This window comes from Xiphophorus hellerii, chromosome 6 (assembly GCF_003331165.1).
Source record: "Xiphophorus hellerii strain 12219 chromosome 6, Xiphophorus_hellerii-4.1, whole genome shotgun sequence".
Lineage (NCBI taxonomy): Eukaryota > Metazoa > Chordata > Actinopteri > Cyprinodontiformes > Poeciliidae > Xiphophorus > Xiphophorus hellerii.
Window position 1 is genome coordinate 17,531,567 of NC_045677.1, and position 24,964 is coordinate 17,556,530.

Genomic DNA, 24,964 nt, shown 5'->3' on the forward strand with positions numbered 1-24,964 from the left:
GTATTTTTTATACTGCTGGACAAAGAAAATACATCAATACTGCAGTGTTGTTACATGAAGACAGCAGTTTATCTTGTCTCCTTTGGTAGTATTTTTATCATTTAGACAACAAACCAAAGAAAATAACAAAGGTTAAACCCAGGATACATCATCAAATACCATTATTATTAAATCTGTTTTGTTTCGAAATGACCATAATTTATGACATTGCATTTAGCAATGGGATGCCTACATTAATACAGTAATCCCATTGATCAGAGGAACCTATGAGTTGTGATGTGTTTTGGTCATACACTAAAATATGAATGAATTCTGTCTTATTTTAATAAAGACTAATGTAAGATGTAAACCAATAACTTACTCTGATATCAAGCCGTCTCTTCCTCTTGCATATCTCTGATTGAAGAACTCCTCTTCTTCCTCTTCATCCTGGGGATACAAATGTCAAAAACAATGATTTGACATTTAAAGTTTTAAACACAAAAATACATTTTTACAAGTTCACACAATATTGATACAAAAAAATGCAAACCTTGGTTAGTTCCTGTGCGTTTGCCAAATTATCCACAGCGATAGCCAAGAAGACATTAAGCAGTGTGTCTATCATAAAGGTTGTTAAGGATTAATATGGCTAGCAAAGATTCACCATCTCTTCTCTTTATAAAAAATACTAGGACTATTAAATTTGACACAGTATATACCAATATATACAGCTTTTATTTGATTTCCAAGTCAACAAGTTCTTAAATGTCCAGATGGAATTCAGCGTCTTTATTAGCAATATGAGAGCAACATGAAAATAGTTTGCTAGGGAGGCAGAGTCATTTAAAAGTAAATGTAAATAATTTCAGGATTTTCTTATCTACATTATTTAATGACATTAACAGCAAAAACTGTAAATTTTCAGGTGACTGGTGGACATAACCACAACTGCAAAACAATATGCAGCTTCAATTATATGTCAGTCTGGAAAATGTTTTAAACAAGCTAATAAGAGCCTACAGAATTTAGTCCTAATTGTTTTTGTTTGTATTTTTTGTACCACATTTATTGTTTTCAAGAAAATATAATTCACAGAGGGTTTTTTCATGCCACAGAATAAGTCAAACCCATAATTGAAAATTGGTGGTCAGAATACCAAAAATGCAAAAATCTTTTTTTTATTATTATTATTCTTTGAAGATAGTTATCCTATCAATAAGTAACTCATGTCAGTGATGACTGAATGTAAACTTCTGACTGAAAATATAACAACTTATTTCCCCAATATGGCTATAAGGGACTATTTTTGTTCATTTCACTGTTAATGCTTTTCTATTTTTACACTGTGAAGCATCTCTTATAATTGAATTTTTCAAGAATGCATTATTGCCACTTTTATCTGAATACTTTTAAAAGTGATGGTGCACAAGGGTCCTGATTACATCACAGCACTCTGGCCACTTCTGAGGTCAACAAGGATACAGTTACCGAACAGAGTGAGCACTATGAAGTAGATGGATGACCACATGCCGTACTGAACGCCTCCTTGTGAGCGGATTCCATTATACATCACCTCGTTCCAGTCCTCACCAGTCAGAATCTGCAGGTAATTAAAGGCACGGAACATATAGCAGAAATAATTACACAGCTCAGGCTAGATTAAAGCCAACGTTGGCTTAAAAATACTCCAAACCGCAGACGAACACCCCCCGCACCCCCTTCTGATAACAATATGGTATTAAAAAGGGTGACGAGCTAATAATTACTATGTTTGCTAATCAAAACACTCTTTCACAGTACAGTTGGTTTGAAGCAGATCTGATGTGGACTTGTTCACGTTTCCCTTGTCTGATATTCATGTGCGCATATGTGTGCTTGGATGTGTGGGACGATCGCGGAGGCAGGGGGCGGAGAGCGATTGAGCAGAGTTGTTTAATCTGCGCCTGGGGTGAGAAATATCCCAGGGTGCAATGTGTCATGGAGAGCAGGCAGGATGGGGGGATCTGTGGGAGCCAAACCTGAAACACTGTCATGATGGCAGCTGGAAACGTGTCAAAGTTGGTGGGAGTGTAATCTTCAAAGATGAACCTAGAGGGAAAGCAGATAGAGAGGCAGGGTCAGATATGACCAATGAGGAAGAACTGGAGGAAGAAAAAAAAGAGGACGAAGAGGATGCAGAGAGTTATTTTCATCCAGACATAATGCTTCCTCTCCTTCTTCCCTCTAAGAGGCCATTGAGGAAACTGCTGTTGCATTTTTAACCCAGTAAATACTGTTTCAGAACGACAGCTTGTGCGGAAGTGTAGGTTAAAACAAACTGAAAAATAGAAACTGGTTTTACAGGAACTCACAATAAAAGAAGTCAGTTCATACCTCCCTCCAAAAAGCTGCATCCCGAGCAGTGCAAACACCACAGTGAAGAGAAAGAGAAGAAAAAGCAGGCTGATAATGGACTTCATGGAGCTCATCAGGGAAACAACCAGGTTCCTGAGAGAAGCCCAGTACCTGCCAAGAAAAAAAATAATATTTGACACATCAATTTCTCTGAAACCAGAATTTCTACAAGGTCTTAAAGTCATTAGAGGTTTTAAATCCCACAGTTCTAATTTTGGACCTTAAAAAGTCTGAAAGGCAGACAGATTCTTTTCTTTTTTATCTACAATTATGCAAAAGACTTCTGCTACTGAAACTGGCCTACTGTAATAGCAATTATACTGCCACTAATATTGGAAACAGGGATTTAAATAAAGTAGCCAAAATCTGTTGTAAAAAACTGTTATGAAGCCTTTGACATAATATATAAATGAATTCAATTTAGATATCATATAGGTGTAAAATTAAGTCACATGAGCGTCTCTGTGCTATTAGGTAAGCTAAAACAAAAGTGAAGTTATTATGTTATGGGATTTTTCAAGTCTTACATTTCATAAAGGTCTGAAGAAGCTATAAATCTATCTGACTAAAACTTTCTGACCCTCACAGTGACATGTTTTCTCACTTAATTTTTGTTGTTTTTGAAGGCCGACAAACTCACTTGGTGATCTTGAATATTCTCAGAAGTCTCAGCGCTCTCAGTACACTGATACCAAACGACATGCCGGGCCTAAAAAAGCCCCATACCACCTCAAAGATGCTGCCGATAATGACCTGCAAAACATGTTACACATGAAGAAGAAAAACTAATTATGTTCCATGACTTTAATCTTGATTGTTGTTAAGAAAAATTTAGCTATAGGAGGGATATGTTCAAGTCTTACTAGCTCAGGCAAAAAGCATGCAATGATTATGTAAGTTTGTAGGTGAGTTTTATTAGTTCGAGATGTTGTTTAATTATAATCTAAAAGAATAATTGTTTATTCCAAGTTATATGTCAAAGTCTTTATTGTGGAGCATGAAATCGAAACATTAATGTCTATGAAGCAAAAATAATTTTGGTTGGTTTTTCTACAGTCACATGGAGTCAGAATAAAGGATGAAGGATCTCACCCCACAGTCAAAGCAGTTGAAAGATGAATGGAAGTAGAGCCGGAAACCCAGACCGTACATTTTCAAAAACATCTCAGCCAGAAACAGCCCCAGGAACACAAACTCTGCATAGTCTGCAGATATGAAGAGAACCAGAACCAGTCATGTCAAAAAGCTCAAATGAGGTACCATAAAATCACAAACAGCTCCATCGTTAAACGTGACCTAAATTTTTTCTCTTCAAGGTGTTATTTAAAAGAAAAACCCTGTCAGCTGTTCATGATTGAAACACACAGAGGATGATGGTCAGCCAGTCAGGCTGGTCATGGTGCACGATGGCCACGCAGATGGTGTTGAGAGCCACCAGACTGAGGACCATCAAATAGAATGTGTCTGTCTTCACCATGCGGCGGATGGAAATGCGCAGCATGCGCTCTTTACGTCGCAGGTAGGCAGCTGGGCCACGACGGCCGCTGCGAAAGTTCATTCTTGATCTTGACATGCCTAGAGGTAGGAAGAATAGGAACATCAATGAACAAAATAAAAAGATTTTATGCCTTTTTAATGCCACAAGTAGAGACACCCCTGACCAAGTAGAAACAGGGGTGTCTCTACTTGGACAGGGGTGAAAATGTCCAAGTAGAGACCTCCAAGTAGAGGCGTGAAAATGTGAAAATGTTTCAAATTGGTTTAATACAATCTTAGTACAAAATAAATCCCACCCGTTGCCTGAGTGTTATCTTAGGATTTTTTTCAGTCCCTTTCCACTCTGCTCACTGTCTGTGGTGGCAAGGTAAAGCTTGTTAATAATGACTTGAATGGCATGCTTTCTTTTCTCTCCCAATTTGAAGAATGACTAATAGAAATGGACCTCTGTGTCATATTAGCAGCCCAATAAAATGTGAACTCACAGGTTGCTAATTAAGATATCCTTTTGTTACTCTCTTTGTGAGAGTAAATAGGGCTTCCAATAAATATGCCACCATATTTATTTTTTGAAAAAATAAAAAATAAAAATAAAAATTACATAAAATATATATATTTTTATTTCAAACTAAAAAATTAACTTAAACTTAAGGATGTATTTTTCCAATAATATTTTTGTGATATTTTTCTAATGCGATATACTTTGATATGATATCCAAAATACTTTTTACACAGGGCACCAGTAAATGTGGAACATGCTGTTTCTAAGTAGGTACAGAATGAGGCAACTGCAGACTAGACTACTCTTTAAGTTTTGAAGCTCTGCTGCCAATATTGGTATATAATAGACACTGTTCACATTACATTCTGAATACATTTTATTGGTGAAAAACAGTCAAAGAAACATTTTACCTAGATTGAGATTTTACAGGTTTTCCAGTTTATTTGAACTGGTGGTCATATGTTGTCCAAAAATTTCTACGATAAGTTAAAAAGAAATGAGAAATGTCCTTGACTTACTGGCGGTGGACATGTCTGTGTACTTGTCACTTCCTGGTGCGCCTCTCCGTGCACCTGTCTTTTTACTTGCTCGTTTTAGCACTGAAAAAAACACAAAATGGAAGAAATTAACTTCTTGTGACGCAATTCCAGATCAACCTGCAGCTGAGATTCTACAGGGATGTTGAACATATAAAACACAATCTGAATTGCAGATATAAAGAGTTTTTTGGATGTCTAGAGTTTTTCTCTTGAATTAAACCAGCAGGACACAAAGTACTGTAAAATATTTATTTGTAGTCTTAATCACAAATGATAATTGTATTTCTTAAACTTTATTATGATGTTAGCACCACAAAAAGTAATAAATCGGTGGCAATGACATGATAACCAGACGTCTGAGGCCAATTGAAAATACAATCATTGAGTTTGAATTGTTACAAACACTATGTCGTGGAAAAAACTATTTCCAAGCACTGTTCAGGTAAAATCACTCAATCAGGTTTATTCATGAATTGTGCACAACTCAGAGAGCTCATAGGACAATCAATAATGAAGCAAGTCTGAATGGAAAGCTCTGCCAGGCAGAGACAACACTTGAGTTTTATACAAAAGGGATATGGGATCCAAAGCCTGGGAAACAGACTGGTTCCCATGCAGCTGTGAAAAAAACAACGTCCAACTTTGTACATGTAACCCAAATAGTCAAAACTCGGTGGGAATGTACAGAACTTAGAATAAACATATAGCAATACAACTAGCAGGTGTAACCTAATTGTAATTTTTCCACATCACACTATTAATTCTCTAATTCATGTTTTTAAAGTCAAATCAAATTGAAGATTCACTGAATAAAATAAGACACTGACAAGTGAAAAGTAAAAAGAAAACTTCTCCAACAACATAGGAACTTACCATCTAATGGGGATCTGCCTGAACTTTTATTCTCCTCTGCAAGCATGACTTCCTCTGTAATGTAATAAAGCTGGAGGTTACATACAAAGCAACAATTCAAACCATGTGAAGAAGAGCTTTACAGTTTTCAGGGATAAATAGTTTAGGACGTCTACAAACATTTTCAGGAACTGATGTAAGCTCTACCTTAAGAGGCCGGGTTGACCTTCTCTGAAGACTGATTTCTCGATCTATCTTGTATTCTGTCTCTCTTTTCTCCTTCTTCCCACACTCTCCCACATTTGTGCACACATAACTATGCACAGCGTCTACATCGCGCACACACTCGGGCATGTAAACAGTGAGATGCGCGTGCACATACGTACATGCACACAAATTTAAGTCAGTGAGTCAGTATCACCTTTTTCTCACCCTCTGCTTGCGTGGGAGACAAGCAATGTAGAATGCCATTACAGCACTGCATGTTTGTGCTTCTCAACTCTGTGACTCTGATGAAGATCTCAAACCCTGGTAAAGGAGTCACTTTCCAAAACATGCCAGGGCTTGGGTAGTTCACGCAGCTTCGGTAAGGTTTAAACCCAAAGTCTTTAAACCTTCTGTGTTTGAATGTGCCGCTTTCCTTGAGATGACCAACAAAGCTACTGGGGCCATTTCTTCATATCTCTGTCCATTTCTTTTCTATAAAAAGGTACAGCTAGCCCAGTGATTCTGTTTACCAGTGTGTCCTTTCCTGGGTGGAGTCATTGAGCTATCACGTCCATTAACAATGTGCAATCTTGTTATTTGTCCTAATAAAAGTTACACCCGACTCTATTGTTGATTGAGTAATTGACGAAGCGACCACTGCCATTACCTTTGTGTTTTTGTTTTTCTTTCCATAGAAAATACTCATGGCCAAGACTGTTTTCAATTTGACTATATGCTCAGATTGTATTGGAATGAATTAAACTGCTCTGACTTCAATTTGGACCAAATTGGATTCTATGTAGCTGGGTATTAATTGAACCTGCTTCTCTTGCAAAAAGCACCAAGTTAACATTTGTAAATATAAACCACTATAAGCCACTTAGTGAAATCTAATCATTAAATTAAATGTTCCAGCAAAGATGTGTAATTTAATAGTGTTAAAATGTTTTGCTATTTCGCCACTATTGAGTCCACAAACTATTTCCAAATTAGCTATTGTTTAGGAAAACCTACTAGGTCACAGTTCTATCACACAGTACTGCAGAATAGCAAGATGCAAAGTTTTTCTTCTTCTTAGTACCTGCCCTGTCTATCCAGGCTCGGTAGCCATTCAGTTCTCTTTCCACTTGTTGCTGCCGACGTAACTTCATGAAGGCTCTCCTGTTCTCCACCCTCTCCCTTTCCTTGGCAAATTCTCTGAGGAGGCAGGAAACAGCTGTCTTACTCCACTATACTGACACTAAGACATTTTTTTCTTGCAAACACAGGAAGAAGCCCACTCACCCTGACAGAACTCCCAGCACAAGATTCAACACAAAGAATGAGCCAATAATGATGAGAGGAATGAAGTACATCCAGTTCCATGTGATACCCAGAGCATCATTAGTCTGCAATATCAGTAATGTTCAAATGATTAAAGATTTAACGGTAATCAGTCTGATGAGTCATGGTTCTTAATCTGACTAAGCGTATGGACTCACATTATAAAGCACAGCTGTCCAGCCCTCCATGGTGATGCACTGGAAGACGGTGAGAACAGCAAATAGAATGTTGTCAAACTGCGTAATGCCGTCATTGGGCCCAATCCAGGTGTCGTTGCAGTCGTACTTTTCCGGACATTTCCTCACGCCGCATGCAAATGCCAACTCTGATGAGTCAACAGTCTCATTATCTAGAAAAATTAAAGCACAGCTATTCTGTATGTGTCACCGCAATGTATTTATAGTACATTCAGCAACACTAGCACTAACGTTACATTTTCTAATAAACTAAGCGCATGATAAAACTGAGTAATAAGAATGGCTAAACTTAGAGAACTCCAAACCAGACATTCCTTTGTATTTAAATTAGCTTTAATGAAAGAGTTTGATAATAATTTTTGCAACAATGTCTAATCTGTTCGCTGACAGTAAAGCAGGTGGTAAAATTAGACTGGATGTTATAAAATAAAAAAAAAATGCCTTGAGATACAATAGTACTATAGAGAGCTCTTGTTTAAATCCACCACCTGTCTGTTTCACATGTTGGCGGTGAAACAAATCTAACAAATAAGATGAGAAAGTGTGGTGTTGTTTACTTTACATCCATGAGAGACAATGACCAGTTTTAAGTTAAGGATGTTTTCTCTAACTAGACACAATTGCCAACAAATGATATTTTGTTGTCCACCTCCACTCAAATCATGTTTTGTTTTTCCAACTTCAGCATGCAGAGACCACGAGTCTCTGCCAACATGTAGATTTGTGCCCCACACGGATTTGACACAGTCTGGATTGTTACATAGTGAGCCAATAGCCATCTTGTATGGAACCCATTTGGGTTGACTAATTACTATATCTGAACTGGGGCAGTAAGGCACTCTATGTAGGTCTTAACTGGGTCTCAAAAAGGATATTGGGAAAATCTGCTCCTGAACTACACATCCAGGAGCCATATGGGTAAATTTTTGAATTGTCTTGCTGTTGGACCATTATGCAATCTACAGACAATCATTTCTGGTGCACACTATTGAGCCACTTTTCTATCTAAATGGGGCCCAAGAGTAAATTTTGATGAGGGTCAATTTATCACTTTGCTGATTTGTTCTAATTAATTTCCATTTTGTTTGGAGTCTTTTCCCCATGAATATTGTGGAGTAAAACTTAATACTCTGAGGTTTACCATGCAGAATTCAGAATTTAGAAATCCTATAATCGTCATATATCCTTAAATATACTCCCAATAAGTCAGAGCAAATAGTAATTAATAATAAAAAAAACAGTGTGTGATTTACAGTTTTATTAAGATTATCGAGATGTATAAAGGTTCAAAGTGCCTTTCAAAAACACATTATATCTCCTGGAACCTTTTTGTCAAGTAAGAACCACAAACGTCACTGTGATTCATTGGGATTTTATGTGATAGATTAACATAAAGCAGCACATAATCAACACAATACATTGAAGTTTAGGACAGTAATATGGTAAAATGTGGAAAACTTCAAGTGGTATAAATACTTCTTCAAGGGACTGTATAACTCATAAACTCAGAAGATGGGAAAAAATTGTATTGAATTTTTCCAAGAAATTGTAAACTTTTTGTTAAATAAATGGTTTTTGTTTTTCTTTTCAGATACCTATTCAGTAATTGAAGTAGACACAACCAGAACTGGTCAGGAGGAATTAGTTTTCTTCTGAATTTCTTTCAGGTTTTGAGTCTAAATCCATCTCCAGCTAGGCAAAGACAGTAAATGCTATGGTGTGGTGAGTGATTACAGTGTAGTTGTTGACTAATTAAGCAGGTATCTAAATAAGCCAGCAGAAACTCTAATAATACCTCTGAGTTTGCAGCTACTGTAATTCATAAAGCCCTCAGACAAAGATATTCACACCCTCTCTTTGAGAAAATTGACTAAACCACATGTTTAGCATACTTGCCTGTAAATTATTCACAGCTGGTCATAAATAATCCAAAAACAAACCCTAGGGGGTATTAGTTTCTACCTAGTGGTTTGGAGAAATAGGCTGTACTTCAAAACAGCATGTCAGAAAAGGAACTCAAATCAGGATTCAGAATTTAATTCCTAAGTGGATGGATCTCAAATGGCATTTAAATTGTTTCTATCAACTCAGACAGAATTAAAGATCTTAAAAATGTATTTCTTGTTTCCAAACACTTATTCTCAGTTTAATTTAAAGATTACGTTATTTGCATTATGTATACTTTTTACCAAAAATGTCATCCGATGGGAGGCAGGTGTGATGTAGTTTCCCACTGTAGAACTCCAGGCCAATGATTGCAAACATGAGGATGGCAAAGAACAAGAGAAGGCCGATCTGAAGCAGTGGGATCATGGCCTTCATAATCGACTTCAGCACAATCTGTAAACCTGTAATAAGTGAGCAAAGAGTGAAAATCAAATCACATTTAACACAATAACAATATCCTTGCATTTTTATTGATGTGATTGTGTTGCAAATGTTTACCACAGTTTGCACATTTTCCTCAGTTTTTTCAGTGCTTCTCGATTTATTACCTTTTTACTTTCAATTATTGGGTTAGGGTTATGAAATGCAAAGTTTCAGAGGGTGAAAAAAGCAACTTTTTCTTAAGCTTCATCTTCTAAGAAGAACAAGCTTAAACCCTGAGGCTTTCAACTCTGTACCAAAAATACTAAAAAGCACAAAATATAACCATGGTATCATAAGAAAGGTAATAGGACATTATCTTAAAAGGATGCTCATCTTGCAGAATAGAATATAAAATGTAATTGCATTAGGCTGTGTTAGAAAAAGACTCTAGCTGCTTTCAGACTTCCAAAACTTCTCTCTTACTCTTAGAAGAAGTACCCCTCTATTTTTGTGTGTCTCTATCACTGGACCTGAAAGCTATTTTTAGAATTCATAGTTATACATTCTTGTCTTGGAGAAAATAGTCTTTCTGTATGACAGCAATCATCTGTGAGGGTATTGTTCCAGACAGCAGATGTGTGTGGTGAACCCTAGAGAGCCTGGGGGTGAACTGAAGTGTAAAGCCCAAAAAATTATCAATATGCTTTTTTATATGAAATTATAACTTACTAAATAATGAAGAAATGTTTTGATAAGTTTATTTGCTGTATTTACATATATTCTCTATGTACGTGTATTTGTGGAAAAATATGAGTATGAAGAAAGCAAATTTGAACTTTAAACATGCCCTACGGTTCATTAACAGGCATGAGGATTTTCCCAGGGCTGAGTCACTGGCAAAGAAACCACACAGCAATTTCCCCACAGACTTTTGGAAAGAAATTAAAAGAATGAATGAGAAAAAAATGTCTTTACCTTGATGTGAAAAAATTACAATAAGGTTACACCTGCTAGTTGTATTGCTATAAGTTTATTCTAAGTTCCTGTACATTCCCACCAAGTTAAAGCTATTTGGGTTACATGTACAAGGTTGGACGTTGTTTTTTTCAGCTGCATGGGAACCAGTCTGTTTCCCAGGCTTTGGATCCCGTATCCCTTTTGTATAAAACTCATGTGTTGTCTCTGCCTGGCAGAGCTTTCCGTTCAGACTTGCTTCATTATTGATTGTCCTACGAGCAATCTGAGTTGTGCCACAATTCATGAATAAACCTGATTGAGTGATTTTACCTGAAAAGTGCTTGGAAATAGTTTTTTTTCCACGACAACCTATGGTTTGATGGTTTGAGCAGAGCAAATCAGACTACTAAATTATAGCAGAAACATTATCATGGTATTTTAATGCTGTTAAAAGTAATTCATTTATTGTCAGTGATATTGATAAGAATGGAAATGTGGCTGTCTCCACAAGAAGTCTATGAGATTCTGATGAAGCTGGATAACAAGGCGTTTGAAAGGATTTCAAATATGCTGCTAGGAAACTCTACCCTCTGCTTGCCATATCTTTTTATAGGTTTCCTGGCACATTATTGTCTGACATTTTAATTCCAGTTTTGAAAGATCAAGTTCTGCTCTGGTCAGAAATATTATCTAGCCTATAATACTGAAAAGGTTGCAGAAAAAATTAACATTTTGCATGCGATAGAGAGTAATAGGAGTGAAAATGTCTTTCACACAAATAAAACTCTAGCAGCAGATGTCATTGGAATGCTGGGTTAACCTGAAGTGATGCATACAAACAAATTAGGCTTTTACATATTTGTTGAATTTATAGCAAGTTCTATTGCATTCTACTGTTTTATTATTTTTTTAACTTAATCTCATTGAGTATTCCAGAATCAAAGTTTTGTTCATAAAACTATTTATTTTCAACAGACAGCTTGAGAACCAAAAGTGAATCTCAGATCCGTTTTAAATGGTTCACATTTCTTTGCTCTGGGAAAAAAATTGTATGGAAAAATACATTAAATATCAATGGAGTGTGGCAGTTCTAATCATTTATGCAGCAGAAGGTGATAATGCCCTGTAATGTGAGTAGACACCCACTGTTTTACACTATAGAAGAAGAACAGGAAAGCAATTTACACTTGTTAATTGAGCCTAACAAAATGCCCTCACTGCACAGACTACATGAGATATGGATTGTCTTTTAAAGCAGTAGAAAAGCTGTTTTCATTTATTTTGCATGAAAACACCAACTTAGATGTTACTGAAACATATGTTAGTCTTTAAATGACTGCTATAAAAAATGTGCTGAACTAAATTTTGAGCCTTTTAATGTAATTATCAATTTATAAACTTCTTTCCTTTAAAAATGTATTTTAATATTTCTGTCCAGTATCCCCACTTGTCCTGGTTTTAGTTTGTCTTCAAACTAAAGTTTTTTAGCATTGGCACACCCTGTTATAATATCAGGTTCAAATTGCACCATATTTTCAATTAACAGAATTAGAACATTGAAAAATGTCCACAATTTGGGTCACACTATGTGTGTGCAGATGCACCATAATAACATTTACGCTGAACAAAAAGATTATTTCTACAGGCACCACTGTAATAACTTAGGGTTGTAATAATGTGTCTTGCATATTTTAGCACATTTTTGCAAAACTGTGATAATACTGATAATTTCACAGTGTGGATGTGAACCTAATGCAGGTGACCCTGGTGAAAAGATGGCACGCTTTCAGAGAGTGGAATGGTGGAAACCACTGTTTAACACAACAGGTCTTGTTATATTTATATATTTAATTTACTCCCAGCTGAATGGGCCATAAGGGAAGTCTGGGTTTTTATAATCTTCTATTTAACAGCGAAAATAATGTAGTGTTACCAAATCATCCACTAAATGATCTTCAGCTTTCTTTTCTGCAATAAAAATACAAATAGATAAACGTTTGTGAAGTTATGTTGTTTTTAGTGCTTTTTAGTGCAAATGCCATGTAAATCATTCTATCTACTTTATATTCCTGTTAAGAAAATCTGATTCTGATTCATGGTTCTATTTAAGGATAAACATGAATTTATTGAAGAAGGTAAGATTGTTATTATAAATTGTGCAGATTATGCTTCTTTATCTCAGTGCTTTAAGATCGGTTTTCTTTCATGCAGATTAAATTTCTTCTTTTACTGAAGAAAACATTCAGGTGCAACATCTGGTGGACGGAGGTCAGTAAGTGACTCACTGGGTATCCCAGAGACGAGCTTGAGGGGTCTTAGGACTCGCACAGCCCTCAGGGTCCGAAGATCAACAGGGATGTTCATGTGGGCTCCAGCGGTGGCCAGGATCCTAGAGGAGGCAAATGTATTAATATGACATGTACTGAAATAAAGTTTAATGTTGGGTATGTTAGAGTTGCAGTAGATTATTGTATTTACACAAACCAATGACTCATTTTTGACACAATGTGCCACAGAGACATGTAAAGCACACCCACAGGCATCTATATCCGTTTCTAAAACTTTCTTGAGGTCAACAATTTCTGTCTGTGGTGGCTGGAAAAACCTGTGTTTGGAAAATTTACTAAATAAAACAAAGAGGTTTAGAAACTAACCATTTACTTAAAAGGGAAAAATAAAATTGTAAATTTGTTACAGGAAAAAAAAAAAAAAAAAACTGAGACAACTGCACAGCCGGCAAGTGGTACAGTATTTTCATTAAATGTACCAGACTCGCATGGCGAGAGACAAAGAATGCATAACCACATACACCTGGCAGGCATTTCTACTCACATCTGCCCACGCACACATCGATGTGCCGCCACCTACACACAAACACCGAAAAACAGCATCAGGAGCAACTGACTCGCTGTAGCTTACACAAGAAACCACATGTGGATGTTTCCCATAAGAAGGCGTAACCAAAATACCTCAAATCCATAAATTGTACTAGAAGTAACCCAAGAGGAAAACAGGTTTGAGCCTTAATTCATTAATTAGGAGAAGTTCAGGTTCTATTGTTATTTAGCTGTACAAACATTTAAAATTTACTTCAGAAATTAGATTTATTTATTAGATGTCACCATTTTGCTGATTTACACACACACACACACGCCCACCCCCAGACCCCCACATTTAGAAAAACAAGCAATATACAAACTTATAAAATCTTTGGATGGTGTCGGGAAGTGTGGGGGAGGGTATATATATATGTGTGTGTGAACAGGGAGTAGAAAGCACATGGCAGAAACTCAAGTGTAAACCCACGCAGAATCTCTCCTAAAAGCAGTGGGAGGGAGAGAGGGCAAGCGAGCGAGTGAATGAGTGAGGCCGTGCTCGCACTAATGCGGAGAAATCTGAAAACGCTCTCACCATGTACAGAACCTTTTTCAAAAAGTTCACTGCAGGTGCAGAATGCTGCGCGGGCTGACCGCCCCTGTTACGATCAATCTTCAAAGATTTTTCAGATTCATAGCAAACTAAAGCAAAGCAACATTCTTAAAAGACAATGTGGTTTTCACAATGCAGACAAAAAGCTCTTTAAGCATAAACAAAAAGTGAGAAAAAAATGTTTTTACACTATTCGCAATTTTTCTACACTGTTGAGAAATGAAAGCAAACTTTGTATTTGAATAGGCTGAAAGAAGAATGAAAGTTTTTGATTTTGTTTTTAAATTATACCTCTTCTGTGATTTAAAGTGTTTTGCAAAGCTGTAAGTGACATAGGGTAACTGACCTTTGACCCTCCCCAACTTGTTACTGTGCACTGTTTCTTATTAAAAGAGCACTACGACACATCCATTGCTAAACAAAAATATTAATTATGTAATTTCTAAAATTTCCAGCTGGGAAAAAAAAAACACTCCTAAATTTGAAAATGCAATTGCTAAGGTAACGCTGTTTCAAAATACAGTTAGATTAGAGCTGAATATCTGACGTGCTGCTGACTGAGCAGATATTCTGATTAATAACCTGGGACTTTGTGGGGTTCTTGTTGTTTGTGTTTAGACCAAAAACATGTTTCTACTGTTCTCAACCATGAATGTCATATCATTGCACTTTGCAAACCTCCCCACCACCCCTGCCCCAAAAAACTACAGGCAAACAGCATAGAATTGAACAGTAAGCTTTGCCGCAATTCCTTCATTATCACCCTTGACAGTTTGAGTTGTGGGGTTTCATTTGTATTTTGGTTTTGATAATTTGTCCAATTTGTTCATATTTATTATAAGACTTGCCATTCAGTATCTGCATTCATTATTGCTGGCAGGGTTAATGCATTTAGGTTTTTTTTTTATTTTTGTGTTCAGTTTTTTGTGCATTTGGATTTTGTTATCTTTTATTTGCAGACAATTTATAGTTCCCTTGAATCCAAATTCTTCTAACATGTTTATTTACCTCCCCGCAGTCTGCCATCTTCACAACTGTTTCCTATCACCTGATTTCCTTCATTCTGACACAGCTGCACCTCATTTCACCTGGTTGCGTTGTCCTTTCCATCCCTGTTTGAGTATTTACCTCATTACTGTTTTGTAAATTTTGTTGTTCTTCATTAAGTCTTTTTTTGTTCCTGTTTTGGTTTTGCTTCAAATTCATATAATACCCTCACACTGATCATAAATGTGGTGGCAGTGGAATAGAAAACTCCCTTTTAACAAGAAGAAACCTCCAGCAGAACCAAGCTCTGTGTGAGCGCCCTCCTGCCACTACCCACTGGGGGATTGAGGGAAAAAAGCCGACACACAGAAAAAGCACCAAAACAGAACTCCAGGAGTCCTTTCTATGATAGTGAAGAAGTAAAGAGTTACTGAGAAGCAGTAGCTCTTTTATTGGCTTCATCTAGGAAACAAACACAGCTAAAGCTCTGAGCTCTGAGCCAGTCATGAAATCTATGAGATTCACCATTATATAGTTAGTATTAGCAGTAAATATAGTTCCTGCAGTTGTTTTTTTGGGGGTTTTTTTCTAGGAGAGAGACAGTTTTTAATGTGGAGGACATAAATTCACAGAAGAAAGTTTATGTGCCTGACTTTCTTCTCCCCAATGCTTTTCAAACTGACTTTACAGAAAGATTTGAATGGAAAAAACTGACAAATTAGAGTTTTAACACCTTTCTGCATCATTGAAACCAGCTGATTATGGTTAAAAAAAGATAAATAAATAAATAAATAAACAGATGCAGTGAATGGAAACTTTGTATCATCATGATTTAGCAGCCATATATTAGCTTGCTCTATGCTTATTCACTTTTCTCCAACAGTGTATCACCTCACTGCAAACACAATTAGTACAGAAAAAAAAGAGAAATTATGGAAAAAAAAAGAAAAACAACAGTTTTATGCCAATATATCTGAAGGAATTCCCATACCACTGTGCTCTACCAAAGAAGAATAAGTCACAGAAAATGGATTGAAAGTAGCATTCATCGATCAGAATTCTGTCAACTTTCAACGCACTTAATTATACATCAGTCAGACAGAGACAAAGGATGTAGTCTTACATGGTTTCTATAGTTTCCTCCTGTGCATGCGTCAGAAGTATTGCTGCAAACGTCAGTAAGTCATGGCTGTGCTCATGTTATTGCAAACCACAGAATTAACAGCACAGAAGGGAGTGCGGAAATTTTATGTCTTATTTGAAAAGCTGAAATATTTGGTGGCAAAGCTGCACACGCGAATAATTGCTATTTCTTTGCACAGTTTATTAGGTTTTAGTGAACACAAATGTAACAAGTGAGAGTGTGTCAGACAAAGAGATGACACAGCGAGAGACACTGTGACTGAGAGGGAGCACGGCAGTGGGAGTCTGTGGAAACGGCCTTCAAACCTCACACACAAAACAAAAGCAGGCAGCTGCAGCAGCTCCTTCAAGGCTGCACTTCGAGCGCAAACAATTCAGGGGAGACTTGCTCAAAATTAAAACAAATATGCCGTTTGTGGTAGCTGATGAATCATCCTTACACACACACACAGAGGTCATTTTATTCCATTTAGATACAGCTTTCACACAAACTGTTTTTACTAAAACAATATGCAACATCAGAGATCAACATGTTTTCCAGCGTATTATGATAACACAGCTGGAAAGAGAATCAATATTTCCAAAATTTATTCGACCCCCCGATGGTATTTCAATCCTTTGAAGACATGCATCTCTCAAAGACAATAACACAAGAGTGTTAATTTTCAGAAAAATATATGGATCCTGTCTTTATTAACAGTTTCAGTATAAATTGAATGTTGAAAACGATCTGTTTCCATTCTTATTGACTGACCAGATTTTTGCAAGTTTCTGTTATTTTTACAATATGGTGATACCTCCAGGTCTTGGATGTTGGAAGGCTTCATTGTCATCACCTTTAAATTTTGTTTAATTTAATTCCCTCCATCAGCACTGAAACCCATTGATATAGGATTAATTAAAAGAGACATGATTCTTTTATTGAGAGAAGACAAGTGAAGTTAGGGTTGAGGTTGATTATTTGGTAGGTTTACAGTGTTCCAGTTCATTGCTGTGCTGTTTGTTCAAGTTTTTAAATGCTCTTAGCAAAATGAATCATATATATATGATATATATTTTATCCAAGAATATATAATAATCTCTGGAAACACTTGCGAGGGCAGAGCTTTGCAAAACTATTCAAACCTTTTTTGCTATAAGCACAAAATCTAGCATGGTGTCAAATGTGATAGACCACCTTCAGAGTTGAACAGCTTTTTTGAGGACAGACTGTTGAAAAGAATCAAAAATAGTTTAAGTTTAATATTAATTGCAATATGTCCATTCTGAGAAAGCCATTAGTAAAGTCATAAAACTGAAAATAAACAGATTACAATAAAGTCAAGTTGGAAATTTAAGTGATAACCTCAAATCCATCATCACACAGAGAGGCTCGTCTCTTCCTCGCAAGCTCTCAACAAGAAGTACTTTTGCAGAAATTGAAGCAAACCGACTCTGGAGAGACTGAATTCATTACATGCATAGAACGAGCCCTCTCCCACACACCTCCACCTACACGAAGAACGCCACCAAAAACTACAGTAATCAGCCGCAGCATTATGTTGTTGCTCACTGTTTCACCACAGTGTTGCAGACACTGATGCACAGATAAATCAACATCAGCATACTGCACCTCCATGGTAATTGTATTAGAATTATTCTGATAAAAAATAAAATAAAATAATGCGTTATCAGCAGCAGTAATATACTCTTGTTGAATTGTGACCATGTAAAAATAGGCACTTATTCATTGTTAGTCATATAAATAATTACTGAGTGTATGTATAGAGTCACAGGATCACAGGATACTAATTTTCCTCTTCATTCATGAACAACTGATTGATACAGATTAAATATATTGTCTATATATTTAGGGCATGTTAGAGCATTTATAAACTTGTATTTTACTGAATCACTGTGAGAACAGCATGCAAATGAATAATTCTGTTCAAGCAAGGGATATTGTTTGTTGCTTTCTGCTGGCCTGCAGATTGTTTTTCACTCATAAATAATGCAAATATGTCAAAATACATGCTGTCAATGCAAGAACAGTCATCTTAAAAAAAAAAACACACAGAAGGCTCATCTGTCACCACCAAACTGCTGCAAACCAAACAACAGAATTTCCAGAGCATACTTCATGCATCATGCCCTGCCTTCTGTGACTCTGCAATGATTTAAAAATATTTTTCCCTTTAAATATTGTAAACAGAGATTCTAAGACTTCTTCTAGGATTTGAAAAGTATTCAGGGGGTTTTGGTCTGGAATTAACATCTGTCCGATGGGATCAAATACAGTCAGCAGAGTTTCAAGAGCTAAAAATACATGAAATGCGCATTAAAATGTGATACAAGCCGAACGATCAATAAGCCGTATCAAATAAGAGAATACACAGCGTTAGTGTAGCATTCCACCAAACTCAGTAGACATGAGTAAAATGTAGTAAGTTAGATATATCTTTAGATAGAAAAGAAAACCTATAATTGTTTTGGGTAACATGTTGTCAGAGCAGTTTTCCCAACATGTGTGTTTTAGCAGCATATCAAGGTTTCCCCACAGAAATCCTGCTTCGGACTAAAGATCGCTCTAAAGAAAAATGAAAGAATGCTGTGACTTTCAATGTGACTGAAATGTTTTTATTGGTCTGATGCAATATTTTAATTTCAAATGACATGCTGGTTAGTTAAACTTACCAGCTAAGTGGCAAGTGGAAAATTATCCTAATTGGCAAAATAAAGCCTTGAAAACATCAGTCTGTGTGTAACTAGGCCATATAATTTGTTTCATTTAGTGATGATTTTTTGAAATAAATTAACTTTTAAATTAATTATTTAATAAATGTATTAAATATGACTTTATATGGCTTGGCATTTTTGAAATGTGGTGTAGTGTACTTAGTATTGTCTAATGTTAAGTCAACTGTATGACAGACAAAAACAAATCTGGATTAAAACGTCTTCAGTTTATTATAAAAACTAGCAACCAGAACTATGAAACGAATCCACCAGAAGAAGCAAGTGTATGGCAAAAAAGTAGAAAAAGATTATTTGGAACAAATCCAAATACAAAACTGCACTTCTGTAACGCCTGCTGATATTTAAATTGACGTGACTGCATGTGTGTAAATGCACTGAACATAGAAAGTGTGAATTTGAATTTTCCAATTAGTTAAGTCACTCATGCATGTAGCTGTCTCAGTCCTGTGTGTCGCTCTTTGTACCAGATGGCCCATGAATCACTCCCAACTCCCACCCAGTTATATTATTCATCCTGCCTAAAGAGCAACAATTTTAACAGAGTATCACACTCTACAACCTGATATCCTTCACACAGCATAATAGATGGCTAACACACACCGACTCACACAGGAATGTGTACGTACAGCTGGGATCAATATGATTAGGTCTGATGAGGGAGTTACCAAAATTAATCCACCAACAGGAGGGCGGTGAGTTCACTGGCAACAATCGCTAACTGCAATCTTGGAGCACCATACACACACAAACACACACACCCAAGTCATTAGGGGGCCATTTCACTGCTAATCAAAGCATCAAATCCACCTGTGCCAGTCTGTTAGCCGCAGGGTATAATCGACCATCTTAACAATCCCACTGATATAAATTGGACTGTGGGTAAGTTGTCACAGCTGAGGTCATTTTTTTGCTACACACTCTTCAGTCAGATTAAGGGTTTTAATTGAGCTCTTTGTCCCAGCAGATTTGCTTCTAGCAATTTATTAATATGAAACGGAATGAATGCCGCCAGCACTGGCCCAGTGGCCTCGATTTTACTCCCAGCTGGCCTCTACGACACATGTGTGTTTTCTTTTAAGTCTGACTTACTTGTACTGGACTACTGGAGTAAGAGTATTCATGTGTGTGTGTCGAGTGAATGTGTGCGTTTGAGACAGTGAGTGAGTAGAAGGAAGCAGCATATGTGCTTCCCCCTCCTCAAAAAAAAAAAATTGTGTCAGATAGGTGGCAGGAAATCAGGTCGTCTGTTGCCAATTCCAGCCACAACTGGAACGATAACAAGGAAGAAAATATGTGAGCTGCAGAGAGCATACTGACGAGTTTGTGCATTTTATTACTGTAAGTGACATGATTTCAGTTACAAGCAGGGAACCCAACTTCAACTCTTGAGTCTATAAGATTAACCTAGCATGACCACTAAAATATTAAGTTGTTCTTTTGAAGGCTTTTCTTCATCTCATAGAGTTAACTGACACGGCAATTACCGAATACGGGCCAAGATAGATATTGATAACGACAAATAATTAATTCTCTCAGTTATATTTGTTTTGGACAAAGTCTGCATAAACTTTCATCCAAAATTTTATTGTTGTTGTAGGTGTTGGATCTACGTCAAGTAGTGCATTATAGGGAAAGCTCCAGTTATGCTTATTTGTCCTTTTGCTATGTCATAGGTGTAGACTATCAGTTAGCAATTCTAAGGTCCAAAACATACCATTTGCATCCCACTTTTCACGCTTTGACAAGATTCTTACATGACACACAGGGTCCTACACGACAGTTCCTCTGCAGACCACCACTGTGACTTACTTCCTGTCTCACTCATACCATTCCTGTTTGCTGCGTAGCTCTTTACAAAGTAGACCACTGGTCTATCTTGATCAGACACAGTACCAGTTCCTGGAAGCTATGAGCGGTCTGCGAGTCCCCATTAATTTTAATGTGTTCTAACTGCTGGGTTCATCATATGATCCAATTTTTAATCAGATCAGATGCCAGCATCCAGGAAGCATCCTTACCAGACCCCCGATCCACCTCGACTGGCTCCTCTCGACGTGAAGGACCAGCGGCTCTACTCTGAGTCCCTTCCAGATGACTGAGTTTCTCGCCATATTAAGGGAGAGCTCCCTGTGGAGAAAACCCATTTTGGCCGCTCATATCCACAATCTTGTTCATTCGGTCAGTATCCAAAACTCATGACCATTGAAGAGAGTACGAACGTAGCTCAATCAATAAATTGAGAGCTTCACCTTTTGGCTCAGCTCATTCTTCACTGCAACAGTACAGTACCCGCATCACTTGGGCCAGGAGAACCAGTCTTGTCATCCTAAACTCTTTGAAATACAAGGTAACGTTAAATAAAAAAGGGATACTCTGTAGGACCGTCGCACTCACCAAATCTTAGTCTTATAGAAAACATGTTGGTGTAAAGGGAAGAGAAGAATAAAAGAGAGTTCTCAAGACTCTAGAAAATCTCTCTAAATTGCCCAAAGAGGAATGATTAAAATCTCTATTTCTATATGCTCCAACCTTGTGATAGCTATTGAAAAACACCAAGCACTGCTTAAATTTTTGACATAACGTACCAACCTCTGCCAGCAAAAGTTTCCTTAAACTCCATCAAACTGTTACACAACTCGCTCTATTGGCCTTAAAGTGATAATCCGAGTCAGATTTCTATTTTCAGAAACACTCAATTTTTACAAGCCTGAAGGAAGAAAGAACAGTTTCCTCCTTTGGAAACTAGCAGGCTGTGATCATCCTGCTAGTTAGTATATATTATATGATTCTCAAGAGATTTAAAGTGTTGAAACATGAAAGCTGAACAACCATGCACTCCTGCTGAACAATGAAACAATAGTAGCATGATGAGTGAACAGAAACACAATATGGAAGGAAACTGTGCCAAAAGCAAAGACTGATTCTACTAATTATTGCAAAAGCTGATTAGTTTTACAAAATGCTACTAATCAAACTTTAAATTTACCAATTTAAAGTTTTGATTATTAACATATTATAAATTGGATTTTTTTTAAGAGAAGCCGTAAACATCTCGAGCCATGTCCCATTAATCAACTGAAAATCTACCCTTGTCTGAAATATAGGGGAAAATTACATTAGTTCATCTCCAGCTGTGTAAAACAAATATGTTTCAAATATAATTTAGCAAATACAGACAAACATGTATCAAGTTTTAAAAGTACCAAGAAAAAAATTTAAGTATTTAGCAAATAATGTCACAGGCCTGTGAAGCCTCCTGGCCCAAACCAGCAGGCAAAAGAACAGCTGAGTATGCCATACAGTTAAGAAATTCAGTTCTTGCCTCCAACATATTTTTTGTAATTTTTAAATTTTCAACTGTATGTTGCACCTGACGATCAAATTTAGCTGTGTGGACCTACATATCAAGAAATTTACAGTAAACTTGACTTGGACTTTTTTGAGCTACTTGCTACAAACTTTGACAGATGCCTAATGAGAAATTTAGAAAGTACCAAATAAGCTCAATGTTTTTCAAAGGCCCTGAAGACATCAGTCATGTAAATTCTGTGCAAATCTCTCACCCACCCAGCTGTTCAGCATTCACTGGTCAACAAACGTGCTGCCGATGTCCTTTTTATGTAAGAGACAGAGAGTGAAAGGGAAAACGCAGGAAAGAGAAATAAGAAACGCAGAAAAAGAAAGGTGTGGGTGTCAGATTGAAATGAGATGTCAAGACGCCAACAGCAATCCTCCCTGCATGTTTGAATACTGCACAATAAGCAGCATAGCCCAATTAATTCACTACAGCCAGTCCTACATGGAACAAATTAACACTCTCATCATGTTTGTCTTCCCATTTTCCATTTTCTACCTCTTCAATTCCATGCCCCTTCTTCCTCATCCATCTGCTCTCTCTATGCTTTTGAGAGCCATCTCTGGCGCCTCTTTCACATTGAATTCACAGAGGTGCTGGGGGCAAATCAGAGCGAGTTTAGACACAACCGCCAATCCACTTATCCACCCACCTACCTCTGACTCCAGAGCCTGACAGCACCGTGTAAACACACTTCTTTCTGCACCTATGTGTCATGTTTTCTTGTAGATGTATGTAGCGAGTATGACGAACAAATAAATCTACAAGAATGCATAGCAGCTAGGTCAATAATTCACAAGAATATCTCAGACATGAGAGGTGGCATGTCCGCATTAGAGGTCGCTCAGCTGCAGAATGAGCACACATGTGAAAAATATTGATAAATGTCAACACCAGCGGCAGAACACGCGTGAATGCTCCAACGCAGTTTGACAATCAGTGTCTGAAATTAATCCTTTGCTCCACTTGCCACAGCCTGGTAAACTGAAAAAATGAATTCTGTCTAAATTAATTGAAGAATCAGCTGCTGAGTATTAATTTAAAAACATCTCCAAAAGTTTGATATTGACTTTGAAGTTAGACATACTTCCAAAAATACCAACATATGCAATAAAGTGTAATAGATCCCACTTTCATTCAATTTGTGTTTAAGTGCTACTTCTTAACATAGGTTAAGATTTATTATATTAGGAATTTTTGTGATAAATCAAAGCAAAGTAGCACATCATTTTGAATCCATCCATTTTCGATGCCTGCTTAATATCTTGGCTGACTGCAGAACTTGGTGCAAGGTTACCGCCTACGTGTGTTACACCCTAGAGAAGTCGTCAGTGCAACATATAGTCAAATATATGAATTTACCATTTTGCTGTAAGACAACAAAAATAAAAGTAAAACCACTGTGCAGCCATAGTGGGAGAATTTCACATTGTTTGGGGGTATATTGCTTCCAGTTTTGCCCATTTACAAATTGAAACTGACACTTTTTGAAAATCAGTTTTCTAGTCATTTCAAAGACATCATATACATGTTTTAAATTGCTTCAGTTCAGATTCTAAGCACGAACCTGCAGGACCATGACATGATCCTGACTTGTCTCTGGCTGTATGTCAGACTGGAAAAACAAATAATGACTAATAATGACTAAGTTCTTCTTAAAAGTAAGTACAACTAGACTCATTTTCAAGTTTAAATGCCCTGATACAAGGACATTAAAGGTATGTCAAATGGATGAAAAACAAGGTTGAGCCAAACAGATGGTTCTAGCCTTTTTGTAAGTATTTAAAAATAAGAAAAAAAAACATCAATAATCTTTTCCACTTAAAGATTACAGAAAGCTGCCATTAAGTATTGTTAATGTGTGGTAAAGGTTGAATCTAGCTAAGTGGCTGGTGCGACTTGGGAGAAAAGGGAGCCACTTAATATTCAACAACACTTGTTATATTTCTCTCACTTGTTAACTAATTTATTAACCAAGTGAAAGGTTACATGCCACATGCTCAGGTGGTTTTAAATTAAATCTGTGACCCCTGAGTATCATCCATATGCACACTATAAAAAGGAGCCTTTTTCACATTAAAAGTTCCTTTATAGGGAATCTAAACTCTGAAGTATAATTTTCCTTCAAGTCATTCAGTCCTGCAAAGACACATGCTACATCTTACAGAAATAAAATAGGTTTGAGTATGGGTTGACTTTATGGGTTGATTTTAGTCATCACTTCCACTTCATTAGTGGTCTTTTTACAATCTTATTTTTACCATAACTCATGCCCACTGGCATTTCTAGTAAATGTTCTTTTGAAAACTCAGTTACACTTGCATGTATGCCACTGGGGTATTTTAACCAACTAAACTTGTGAAATTTTGTTGTTGGGTTGGACCCAATCACAGACAGGAGCTGCGCAGAATCATGTGAAAGGTGAAGTTTGATTAAAAGCAACATCCTACAGTTGCAACTGTGAGGAAGAAAAGAGCAAGCAATCTAAAAAAAAAAAAAGAATCCATATCATAAAAACAAAGTGGATCCAGTCCTTTCGCTAAAATACTTGAGT

General features: G+C 36.8%; 1 protein-coding gene across 1 annotated transcript in view; it reads right to left on the reverse strand.

The window, feature by feature from the left end:
* LOC116721673 (voltage-dependent R-type calcium channel subunit alpha-1E-like) overlaps nt 1-24,964 on the reverse strand; it is a 61,249-nt gene that overhangs the window by 17,926 nt on the left and 18,359 nt on the right. Inside the window, 15 exon segments of the mRNA XM_032565541.1 lie at nt 362-429; nt 533-600; nt 1,465-1,582; nt 2,001-2,070; nt 2,356-2,487; nt 3,017-3,129; nt 3,469-3,581; nt 3,742-3,951; nt 4,894-4,974; nt 5,788-5,841; nt 7,055-7,170; nt 7,258-7,361; nt 7,455-7,645; nt 9,683-9,841; nt 13,046-13,149. Of these exon segments, the coding sequence (XP_032421432.1) occupies nt 362-429; nt 533-600; nt 1,465-1,582; nt 2,001-2,070; nt 2,356-2,487; nt 3,017-3,129; nt 3,469-3,581; nt 3,742-3,951; nt 4,894-4,974; nt 5,788-5,841; nt 7,055-7,170; nt 7,258-7,361; nt 7,455-7,645; nt 9,683-9,841; nt 13,046-13,149 (1,701 nt within the window).